Raw genomic sequence first — 10,953 nt, 5'->3', positions numbered from 1 at the left:
TTAAACCCGTAATTACAGCGTTGTTTTGTTTAATAATGCGCAATTATTCTCCATCCTAATCCATCATTTCAATTTGGAACCGTTTAAATATGTAAAATTAAAAATTTCCATTTCCACTAATACAATGAATCAAATATTAATTAATTCACTAATTAATTTCATCATCTATAAATTCAAGTTTTAACTGGAAATATTATCATATCCTCTTTAACATTTAATCATGGTTTATCATTGTGAGGAAGCAACAAAGGTAATAAAATGGATGATGATGGTTTGTGGGGTTTGGCCAATGAAAAATCCTTCAATTCTTTACACTTTAAGAACGATTATAACATGTACAATTTCACTTGGATTTTTCTCGGTAATGATTTTACAAATAATCAAAGTTTATAATTCTTATTTGAATTTATCGGAAGTGTTATACATCACATTAAACACCACTTCGTACATCATAAAATTGTATGCCTTTATATTTCAAAAATCTATATATTTAGAAACAGAAAAATACATTTACGACGAAATTTTTAATCAAGAACAAAAAGGACGTGATGAAATCTTAAAAGAAATGTTCGGGATGATAACAAACATAGCAAAATTTATTCGGTTATCAACGTGTATGTGCTGTTCGTTTTTCCTACTTTTTCCAATACTCGAAAACAAAGCTTTACCCATTCCTTTTGCTTACAATTTGGGTGATAAAACCATTTATATGTACGTTTTTCAAATTGTTGGGATCATCGTTTTTGGTTGGTGCAATACTTCTTTCGATGTTTGCTGTTCCACTTTTATGGCAATTTCCGCTGGACAAATTGATTTGTTGAGACGAAGATTATCCACGGTTTTCGAAGAAATTGGAATTACTCACAAAAATTATATGGAATTTGATTTAGAGAGACGAGAAGTTGTTCAAAAAAATATTAAAGTTATTCTAAAAGATTGTGGTAAACACCATCAAGCGATTATTAAGTAAGATTCTTTTTTGTATTGGTTTTAATAAATTTAGATATCTTTTTAGATTTACTGAAAAAATTAATGATTTATTTTCCTTTTCAATTTTTATTAAATATTTCGCAACAGCTTTAGTTTTTTGTAACAGCATGTTTCAAATTGTGATTATAGTAAGATTTCTTTATAGCTAAAGATTTTTTGTATATTTTTATTCGTTTCAGGTCAAACCTTTCACTTTACAATTTTTTCAATTAATTTTTTATTGTTGCTCGGTCTTTGTTGAATTGGCTTTGTATAGTTGGGTTGGAAATGAGATAATAACAAAAGTAAAAATAAATTTTTTCATTATTTCTAGTTGATTAATACGTTGATTTTTAAGAGCTCCATGTTGGGCGAAGCTTGTTACATGAGCCATTGGTACAACTATAACACTTCGAACAAAAAATCTTTATTTTTAATGATGGAAAAAGCTAAAAGGCCAATTGCTGTTACAGCCAGCAAATTTGGATATGCTTCTTTAGAGTCATTAGTTGGTGTAAGTTAAAATAATAATTTTTTTTAATTATGTAAAACATTCCGATTTTTTTAGATACTAAGATGGTCTTATTCTATTTTTACGCTTCTAAAAACCATGTATACTGAACATTGAAAATCAATCACGTTAAAAATCCAAACAATCATTAACTGAAATTAGAGGAAATTAAACTTTGATGAAATTATACACCCAAAAGAAAATTATCCATCATTACACCACCATTTTCTTTCCCACATCACATATAAAATACGTGTTGAAAATTCCTTAACACATTAATTCTTATTTTTGTTTGTACCGATATAATAAAGAAAAAAATGGCAAAAAGATATATCTGTGTAGAAGCAATGGAGTCAATTCAAAAAATGTTAAGTCTAACGGGGATGTGGCCCAAACAAAATCTTACAACAAAAGATGTTTTAATAACCGTAATGAATCATTCCATGTTTGTGTGTATTTTGGTTATTTTATTCGTAGAAATCATAAATGTCTCGCATAGTATAACAAAAATGAACGTTGTTTTATGTACAATGTTACCGTTTTGCACTGCTTATAGTAAAATAATTTCAGCAACTTATTACCGAAATAATTTCTTAGCAATAATCAAAGATATCCGTTTGGAAATTTTTAATAACTACCCAGATTCTAAAAATAATCCGCTAAGAAAAGTGTTAAAAGTAACTAAAATGATGTCGATTACATTTAGATTTATGATGGGTGGTGTTTGTTTGTTTTACGTTATATTTCCATTTTTCGACGATAAAGATCTACCGATTCCTTTCTCACTGGATTTGGGAAAATACAAGATCGTAATGCATATTTTCCAAGTTGTTGCACTTACAATAGCGGCATGGAACGTGAGCTGCATAGATTTAACTTTTGTAACGATAATGGGAATTTGTGCAGCACAACTCGAAATTTTATGCATAAGATTACAAAATTTCGCTACGAAAGCACGAAAAATTTCTTATCATCGCCACGAATTCGATCGAAACGTCGGAATATTTCTAAAAGAATGCGTCATCCATTACGATGGAATTATTAGTCTTGTGGCTAAAGTTAACAACATGTTTTCGTTTATCACATTTTTTCAATACTTCTTGGGAATGCCGATTGTTTGTAATATTGTTCTGCAATTAACGTTATTGGTAAGTTAAAATACAAAAAAATTAAACCCAAATATTTCTTTTCTTTCATGTTTATAAAAGCTTGATATTCGTTCAACTGAATTCGTAATGACGATAATGTTGTTTTCAACAATGGTGACTCAAATGACTATGTACAGTTGGTTTGGAAATGAAGTTATTGTTAAAAGCGACAAAATAATCGAATCAGCATATCTTTCCGAATGGTATTTATGTCCAACTAAGCATAAAAGAACTTTATTTATCATAATGGAAAGAGCAAAAAAGCCTTTAGCAGTAAGTGCAGGTGGATTTACATCGGTTTCATTAACAGCTTTATTAGTGGTGAGTTAATACACTTTTTTAAATCTTATATGTATGTACAGTTATGGGTCTGGTGTATTAGGAATTGAAAGAAATTAGTAAAAATCAAATTTTTCTCCACATACTGAAACACCATTCAGACAGCCAAGCATGGAATCATACTTGCTCTATATGTCATCGGACTGGAATATTGATACTGGCTCGAAACTGATCTTTTCGCATAACTTCTGCCTCATTACGAGCCACGTCCGTGACACCACATCAAAATAGCTCTGTTCAATTCTATCGAAGGTGGGATTAACTACTTTAACTTAGGACAAAGCAATTTTGTTAAATGATATATTTTTAACCATATGTATTAATCAAATATGTTAACCAGATAAAATACAAGTCAATGGCCAGAACTTAAGTTAGTATACAGAAAACCGAGGAATAGCCAATGTCAGGACTCTGTAGTACGTGCTAACCAAGACATTGAAAATATAATAGATTGACCCAAGGGTTTGTTAAATTTATGAAAAACGAAAGGTATTATGCAGGCATAAAACAGTGACCTTACATAACTATGTTTGGAGTAGATCGCGGAATAGCTCTTTCAACGACATCTTTACCACCCGAAGTAATAATTGTTGTTTACGATGAGGATGATTTTTGCAAATTTGTTAAAGCTCTGGAAATAGTAAAAAATATTCTAGCTTCGAAAAAATTCTAGAGAAATAGTAGCTAAACGATACTAATGAAAGCCGGCAAATCATGTTTACTAGCTAAAGCTCTAGAAAATGCTACCATAGCAATTTCTGTTGTAGAAAGAAGTAGATGATTCTAAACTGAACAAATTAATCCTAACATACATAAAAAAACTGGTCTGACATATGCACTGACTGCATGCTAGTTGTATCATACATACCGTTTTGAATAACTCAGTGAAAGAAATACATTAGAACTAGCTTTTTCTAAATCAAGTTATTTTTACCTACAAGTTTTGTATACATATACTTTGAGTATAGACATTAACAGTAGAATTCGGAATATTAAAAATAATATCATATTACATTGTGAGGAGCTTATAGCAAAGTATGAAGCACTTTCTTGTTATTATAAACAATTAAAATGTCCTAAATATCGCATAATCGAGTTAACTCAACGCTGAAAAATCTGATGTCAAAAATTGTTCCCAATGATTAACATCTTCTGTCTGAGCATCTATTTTGCTTCCATGTACAAATGGCACTCTTCTATTCATTTGTTGATGTTCTGATTTTCTTTATTCTGACTACGTCTATTCGACTACGTTGACTCCTTTCATGCTTTATTATAGTTTTTGATTAAATTACAATCTCTACTAACATAACTGTACATACATATCTACTTAGTGTGGATTGAAAGAATAATTTTTGTAAATCACTCTTCATTTTAAAATTAAAAAAAGAAAATTATTCTTTGCAACACTTCAAAAACACTCTCTATACATATTTTTTACCATAAACAACAAAAATTGCAGATTATTAAATGGTCTTATTCTATCTACGCTTTAGTAAGAACCGCATTAAAACAGTAATAAATGTTGCAAATTGAGTAATTTCGATAATTCGATAATGACAATGCACCTGTTTACTTCTACACAATTTTCTCCGTTATAAAAACAAATCCCACCTCTCGAATATAATTCACTTTTCTGTACTTCACCAAATAAATGTAAAAAAATAGAAAATGGAAAATTTACATTGTAGCGAAACAGTAACAACGATTAAGTGGATGTTAAACATAACTGGTTTGTGGCCAAAACGCAACTTAAGCAAACGACAACTTTGTTTTATAATATTAAATTGGACAACGTCGATGTCGTTGATGGTTATGATAACATTAGAAGGTTTGAATCAAACGTACGATCTACGAATTATGAATGAATTATTGTGTACGGCTATACCGTACCTGGTCTATTTAATTAAATTACGAGCGGTGACAACAAAAAGAAAACAATTTTTGAATGTTTTAAATAATATGGATTCGAAAATATTCAACGAAAATTTCGGAACGTTGAAAGAACCGATTCGAAAAGCAATTCGAACTTCCTTGGGCATTGCCAGAGTTTTCAAGGGTTTGGTGTTTGGAATTGTTATTTTTTACGGAACGTTTCCATTTTTTGATGATAAAAATTTGCCTATTCCTTTCTCATACGATTTCGGAAATTATCATTACGTTATTCATGCTTATCAAACGTTGGCTTTGAGCTTAGCCGGGTGGAATATTAGCTGTTTGGATGTTTTATTTGCTACATTAATGATTGTAGCTGCTTGCCAAATTGATACTTTACGACTTAAATTGTCGATGTGCGTTGAAGAAGTTGAAAACGATATAAGAAGTGGTTCCCATAGTATTGAAGAATTTGACCAATTGGTTATAAATAAAATGAAAAAATGTGTTCGTTTACATATAGCTATCATAAAGTAAGTGTGTTAGTGTAAAGCAGAAAGTTATGAACAATTTTCTTTTTAGATTCGTTGAGAAACTTGAAGATATGTTTACAACTACAGCATTTTTTCAATACACATCAGGAATGGTGTTACTTTGTAGTACACTCTTACAATTAATTTATATTGTATTTTTTACATTTGCGCCAATTAACTTACTTACATGATTCTCTTTCCAGATTGATCCAAAATCTCTTCAATTTCTATTAGACATTGTTTTTCTTCTGGGAGTGTTGGCACAATTTTGGATGTATCATTGGTTCGCTAACGATATATTACATAAAAGCAGTCAAATTAATAATTCATGTTACGAATGCGATTGGTACAGGTGTAGTCCTTCTTTTAGAAAAATTATGATCACTTTAATGGAAAGGGCAAAAAAACCTATAGGAATTACAGCTTTAAAATTTACATACGTTTCTTTATCATCTCTTGGAACGGTAATATCACCATTTTAACAGTCTCTTTTTACCAGCATAACTAATTTTTTAGATTTTTAAATGGTCTTATTCACTTTTTGCCTTGGTAAAAATCAAATTTTCATCACAAATTTAGATTGGCTTGGCGTCGTTGTTTCGCACATTGTAGTTTGGTCAGATTGTTCTTATTATAGCGAAAAGTGTTGTAGTTCATAACAAAGTTATGTAAAAGATCTAAAATGTTATAGAATTACTGTAGATGTCTTATATTATAAATTTTAATGAGGATATATAACATTGTCTTTAGCTTTTCTCAACATCATCCTAGATCTTCTTCTACTTCGTCAATAGAATTTCTTAACATCGTTCGTAACCTCTCTCAACATAGTCCTTAAATTTCCTAAACATCGTTCCAAGTATCCCTCAACATAGTTTTGAGTATTTCTCATCATAGTGCTTGGTCTTCCATTTTGTTGCTGATATTCCTTTAGATTATTCAAAATTGTCTTGGCTTACTTCAACATTATCTATGTCATCATCCACAAACCTGCCTCAATAACGTTATGACATTATTACCAGTTTCGATCAACATTGTCTTTAGCTTTCCTAAACTAAATTTTTATATTTTTCCACTTCGCCAATACCATTTCTTAACATTATTCATTACGTCTCTCAACATAGTCCTTAACTTTCCTAAATATCATTTGACATGTCCCTGAAGATAGTCCTGACCCTTTTTCATCATATTTCTTGGTGTTCTCCTTTGTCACTGGTATTCATTAACATTATCTCCCTAACACAGCCCTTAATTTTCCTTAACCTTGTCCTTAGCCTTTCGTCCCTGGTTTCCCTCTTTATCAATGGTATTTGTTCACATTTTCCTTGTCCTCATCCAACAACTTTTTGCAACATCGTTCCAGACATCCACCTTTGTCACTGATATATCTTAACATCGTCCCGAACATTTCTCAACATCGTCTGTAGCTTTCTTCAATATTGTCCTGTTAATTATCCGACGCAAGATCAGTTGTTAATGTAAGTTAATTTGTTAATTCTTTTCAGTTCCAAGCAAATTTTGCATTGCATTAGCTCCGCAATTCAGCTCAGCTTACTTGTTTATCTAGATTTACGTAATTGACTTCGTTTTCAGAAAGAGAAATTTTAATAATTTAAGCTATCATCAACAATATTATTCACTGATAAATTTTATTACTTTTTTATTACTCGCAAAATGAACGAATCGATAATACTCAAAAACTTTGACATCAAAGAAAATTCCAACAGAACTAATCCTGTACTTAACAGCAATTTCATAATTGCAGTGGAAATAATTGATTGGGTTATTAGCTAATTAGAAATACAATTGAAAAAGAGAATATTTAATCCCCAATTTAACCAAAAATCTATATAAACCAACATTTCTCACTTAATTTAACTCAATTTCAGTAATATGGCTTCTAAACTAATTTTAAATACTTATCATATTCAAGAAGTAATGTTGTCTTTTATGGGTTATTGGCATAAAAAACAAATTACCACGCCGTATATTCTAAGGGGGGTCGCCGCAATGGCAATTTTCTTTCTGGTTTTCACTGGGATGATAATGCAAAATTTTTTCGTCGATTTTAAAGAGTTGGCGGAAGGTTTGTACCTATCAACATCGTATTCATCGTATTTCTTGAAATTATCCGGATTTCTTATGGGAAGAAAACCCTTTTTAGAAATGATGGATTTATTAAAAGATCCCATTTTCGCTTCGTATCCAAAAGAAATCGAGTTCCATTTGGAAAAAACAACCAAGCTCACCGTTTTTTTAACAAAGCTTTACATAATGATCTGTACTTGCGTCGTCTTGTCTAGCGCATCGATTTTTTTTGTCGATGGCACATTGCCGATGCCAGTGCCGATTAATTTCGGAAAATACTTGGTTTTAGCTTATATTGTTGAAATGACCGCTATGGTTATTGCGGTTTGGAACAATTTGTGTTTAGATACTTTATGTGCTTCTTTAATGGGATTAGCGGCTGGGCAATTGGACATATTAAAAAATAAAATCGAAATTTGTAATGAGATTGCTCTCAAGAAAATTGAAATTTTTGAAAATGACGATATTTTAATGGTTGTACAAGAAGAGGTGATTAGATTGCTAAAAAATTGTATTCAGCATCATTCGAAGATTATTTTGTACGTTAATTTAATAGAGAAGGTGTTTTCTTTTAGTATTTTAATCCAGTTAATGGGTAGTATTATTGTTATTTGTAACACAGGATTTTTTTTATTGATAGTAAAATTAAAAATGTTTTTTGTTGATAACAAAAATATGATTTATCAATATTTTTTTAGATAACTCCTTTTTCTGCTCAATTCTTTATGTTGGTCGTTTATTTTATTACTATGATGAGCCAATTAAGCTTGTACTGCTGGTTCGGAAATGAAATTATCATCAAGGTATCAATAAAAAGGATGCGTTAAAAGCGAATTTATTAGTTTTGATTTTCAGAGTGTGGAAATTGGAGGTGCTTGCTATTTATCTAAATGGTACATGTGCGATAATCGAGTTCGTAAATTATTATTTATTACTATGGAACGTTCAAAAAGACCTCTTGAAATCACTGCTTGCAAATTTACTAATTTATCTTTGATAACGTTTTCTACGGTGAATGAGTTAAAAATTTATTTTTTTTTCTTATTTATTACTTTTTATTTCCAGATAATACGCTGGTCCTATTCTTATTTCACACTGCTACAAAGATTAGCTGCAAAAATGAATTTATTGTAAGCTGGAAAATGTTGTGAACCTAAAAAATACTAATTAAAATCATTTTTACTACTAAAGTAAAGATAATCAAACCAAATCAGGTGTTGTTTTAATGAGTTCCATAGACTCTTCTCAGCAAAGTAAATGCTGAATAAGACCATCGAGTAATCTATATTTTTCAAATTTAATTCGATATTAATTAGTAAAAACTTTATTTTAATAAATTTTATACTTACAGCAACTAAAGTTACTAACGAAGCAACAGTAAATTTACTAACATTTATATAAAGAGGATATTTAGCTCTTTCCATGATAAAAATTAACGACTTTTTTGACTTTTGACTATAAGAATACCATTCAGTTTCATAACAAGCATCCATGATTGTTAAACTCTACAAAAATAAAGTAACTACCAAGAAAAAAATTTAGTATAGTAAAACCTCGATTAATATCAGTCAACCTCAATCAAGGTTTTACTGTATTTATATAAAATTTACCTTTATAATAATTTCATTTCCAAACCAACAATATAAAACCATTTCAACGTACATCACAAGAAAATAAGTAATTAATTGAACAAATTGCATAGCAGAAAACGTGGTTTCCAATAAAATAAAAACTTGAAAAATGCTGTTACAACTTTCGACCATCCCACCCAAGAAAATCGTTAAAATCGCAAACGAAAATAATTTGTCCACTTTCTTCGTATAATTTATAATGGCTAAATGATGTTGGATGCAATATCTTAAATCATCTTCTCGTTGTTGAATCGAACTATTTTTTGTAGGTCCATGAACCAATCGATGTTTTAAACTATCGAATTGTACAGCGGAAACAACCATTAAAGTAGTACACAATAAATCCAAGCTAATATTTGACCAGGCACAAACTCCGAGTCCAATAACTTGTAAAGCAAACATGATCGGTTTGAAATTTCCTATATTGTAAGAGAAACGTATCGGTAGAGATTTGTTTGCTAATAAAGGAAAGATTCCAAAAAGACCGGCGCTTGAAACTGCAGAAAATTGATACATTTTTACTAATTTTCTGATAAATAATACGTTCTCTTCGAGTATTTCATCGTGTGTTTTTGAATTTGGATTGAAAATATTCGATTCGATGTCGTTTTCTAGCGAATAAATTAATGTTTTCTTAGTGAACATAGCGAAAAGTTTAAAAGCGTAAGATGTTAATGAAATCATTACATAGAGCACTTCGGATACTGCTAAAATATCTTCGTACATTAAGATAATTTCTAAAATGTTGCAAATATAGATGAATAAATACAAAGAAATTGTAATGAATCTTCTTAATAAATAGATTAAATCTGGATTTTGTCTTGGCCAAATCCCCACAACTTCTAACATCCACTTAACGGTTATTATTATATCTTTTGATCTATAACTCATGTTGAACAGAGAGTTTTTTAAAGCAAATTTGTGTGTAAGGTAGTTTATTATTAACTGTTTTAATTAATATGTTTGGAATAAATAGGGAAAACTCTTCGTTTCCTTTGAATTAATTATTCCCCTTTAATTAAATATTTGTGATTTAATAATAAGTTTTACTTGTTAAGAAATAAAATTGTAGTGTATTTACTCGAAAAAATGAACGGATATTTATAGAAATTGAAGCTTATGCATAATTAATAATTTTTTTTTAGATTTGATAAATTTTTAAAAATAATCGATTGGAAATAAGCAAAGGTAATTGCTAGATTAAATAATTCAACTTTGTGCAAAATTACTTTCTATTAAAAATTAAAAAAAAGTATGTAGGTAATCGATTTTCAAAATAATTATCTGGAGGGGTCTATACTAAACTTTTGTCGCATTATATTCGATTCATACAGCTCATCAACATCCCATTTTTAATTGCCATTTTTGTTTGCTTCACTCACATGCTATTCCACCGCACTTCTATGTTTAGTAGTAAAGAGTGGGTCCGCAATGATTTTGACAATCTGTGACTTTTCTGGTCGCTTGTTCACTCCTTCTGCACCTATTTATCGCTGTTTCTATGCCTTCAAAGTATGAGATAAACAATCTATTGAATCAAAAAGCGCCATACACGTTGCACAACCCAATTGGCGTTTGGATCTGCTAAATTAAAATATCTAAAAGCAGTACTTTCCACTATAGAGTATAGCAGCATACATTGCATGAAATTTGATTGTTATTATTAATGTATGTCACATCTTTATTTTTTACCTTAGGTTCATTTTTTTTCTCATCCATTTGTGAAGAATTTTGTCGACGCTTGAAATTGTGAAATTTGAATAAAAGTTGCTTCAATCCATGTATTGTTTGTTTTTTTGGTTCGTTACTGCCCAAAGGATAAAGTTTTTTGCAAAGTTTACATATGACTTTTGCAGTGT

General features: G+C 30.0%; 4 protein-coding genes across 4 annotated transcripts; 3 read left to right on the top strand and 1 right to left on the bottom strand.

Annotated features, from left to right (window-relative positions):
* Window positions 1–220: 220 nt before the first annotated feature.
* On the top strand, window positions 221–1,597 carry LOC139430336 (odorant receptor Or2-like). The gene is made up of 5 exons (XM_071197156.1): window positions 221–966; window positions 1,016–1,118; window positions 1,170–1,250; window positions 1,304–1,483; window positions 1,538–1,597. The coding sequence occupies exons 1-5, from the start codon at window positions 221–223 to the stop codon at window positions 1,595–1,597; spliced, it is 1,170 nt and encodes a 389-aa protein (XP_071053257.1).
* A 491-nt stretch (window positions 1,598–2,088) lies between these two features.
* LOC111420971 (putative odorant receptor 92a) lies at window positions 2,089–4,497 on the top strand. Its single transcript, XM_023054073.2, has 3 exons — window positions 2,089–2,628; window positions 2,689–2,949; window positions 4,430–4,497. Exons 1-3 carry the CDS (start codon window positions 2,167–2,169, stop codon window positions 4,484–4,486), a joined length of 780 nt encoding a protein of 259 aa, XP_022909841.2. The 5' UTR covers window positions 2,089–2,166; the 3' UTR covers window positions 4,487–4,497.
* A 139-nt stretch (window positions 4,498–4,636) lies between these two features.
* Window positions 4,637–8,667, top strand: LOC111420970 (odorant receptor 13a-like). Its single transcript, XM_023054072.2, has 5 exons — window positions 4,637–5,375; window positions 7,265–8,102; window positions 8,162–8,266; window positions 8,319–8,474; window positions 8,529–8,667. Exons 1-5 carry the CDS (start codon window positions 4,639–4,641, stop codon window positions 8,595–8,597), a joined length of 1,905 nt encoding a protein of 634 aa, XP_022909840.2. The 5' UTR covers window positions 4,637–4,638; the 3' UTR covers window positions 8,598–8,667.
* Window positions 8,668–8,685: 18 nt separating this feature from the next.
* Window positions 8,686–9,985, bottom strand: LOC111420924 (odorant receptor 49b-like). The gene is made up of 3 exons (XM_023053994.2): window positions 9,074–9,985; window positions 8,813–8,968; window positions 8,686–8,745 (listed from the first exon to the last, which is right to left on the bottom strand). Exons 1-3 carry the CDS (start codon window positions 9,983–9,985, stop codon window positions 8,686–8,688), a joined length of 1,128 nt encoding a protein of 375 aa, XP_022909762.2.
* Window positions 9,986–10,953: the final 968 nt, after the last annotated feature.

Source organism: Onthophagus taurus, chromosome 7 (assembly GCF_036711975.1).
Source record: "Onthophagus taurus isolate NC chromosome 7, IU_Otau_3.0, whole genome shotgun sequence".
Classification (NCBI taxonomy): domain Eukaryota; kingdom Metazoa; phylum Arthropoda; class Insecta; order Coleoptera; family Scarabaeidae; genus Onthophagus; species Onthophagus taurus.
The sequence above is the reverse complement of the archived record's forward strand: the minus strand, read 5'-3'. Positions and strand labels throughout refer to the sequence as shown.

What these genes read in the sequence shown, in the direction of transcription:
- LOC139430336 (XM_071197156.1), top strand. Translation starts at nt 221, where the DNA reads ATGGTTTATCATTGTGAGGAAGCAACAAAGGTAATAAAATGGATGATG. An exon ending in TGTTTCAAATTGTGATTATA is followed by an intron (nt 1,119 to 1,169) that starts GTAAGATTTCTT and finishes TATTCGTTTCAG; the next exon opens with GTCAAACCTTTCACTTTACA. An exon ending in CTTTAGAGTCATTAGTTGGT is followed by an intron (nt 1,484 to 1,537) that starts GTAAGTTAAAAT and finishes CGATTTTTTTAG; the next exon opens with ATACTAAGATGGTCTTATTC.
- LOC111420924 (XM_023053994.2), bottom strand. Translation starts at nt 9,985, where the DNA reads ATGAGTTATAGATCAAAAGATATAATAATAACCGTTAAGTGGATGTTA. An exon ending in GAAATGAAATTATTATAAAG is followed by an intron (nt 8,969 to 9,073) that starts GTAAATTTTATA and finishes TTATTTTTGTAG; the next exon opens with AGTTTAACAATCATGGATGC. An exon ending in CGTTAGTAACTTTAGTTGCT is followed by an intron (nt 8,746 to 8,812) that starts GTAAGTATAAAA and finishes TGAAAAATATAG; the next exon opens with ATTACTCGATGGTCTTATTC.
- LOC111420971 (XM_023054073.2), top strand. Translation starts at nt 2,167, where the DNA reads ATGATGTCGATTACATTTAGATTTATGATGGGTGGTGTTTGTTTGTTT. An exon ending in TTCTGCAATTAACGTTATTG is followed by an intron (nt 2,629 to 2,688) that starts GTAAGTTAAAAT and finishes TGTTTATAAAAG; the next exon opens with CTTGATATTCGTTCAACTGA. An exon ending in CATTAACAGCTTTATTAGTG is followed by an intron (nt 2,950 to 4,429) that starts GTGAGTTAATAC and finishes CAAAAATTGCAG; the next exon opens with ATTATTAAATGGTCTTATTC.
- LOC111420970 (XM_023054072.2), top strand. Translation starts at nt 4,639, where the DNA reads ATGGAAAATTTACATTGTAGCGAAACAGTAACAACGATTAAGTGGATG. An exon ending in TTACATATAGCTATCATAAA is followed by an intron (nt 5,376 to 7,264) that starts GTAAGTGTGTTA and finishes ACTCAATTTCAG; the next exon opens with TAATATGGCTTCTAAACTAA. An exon ending in CTTTGATAACGTTTTCTACG is followed by an intron (nt 8,475 to 8,528) that starts GTGAATGAGTTA and finishes TTTTATTTCCAG; the next exon opens with ATAATACGCTGGTCCTATTC.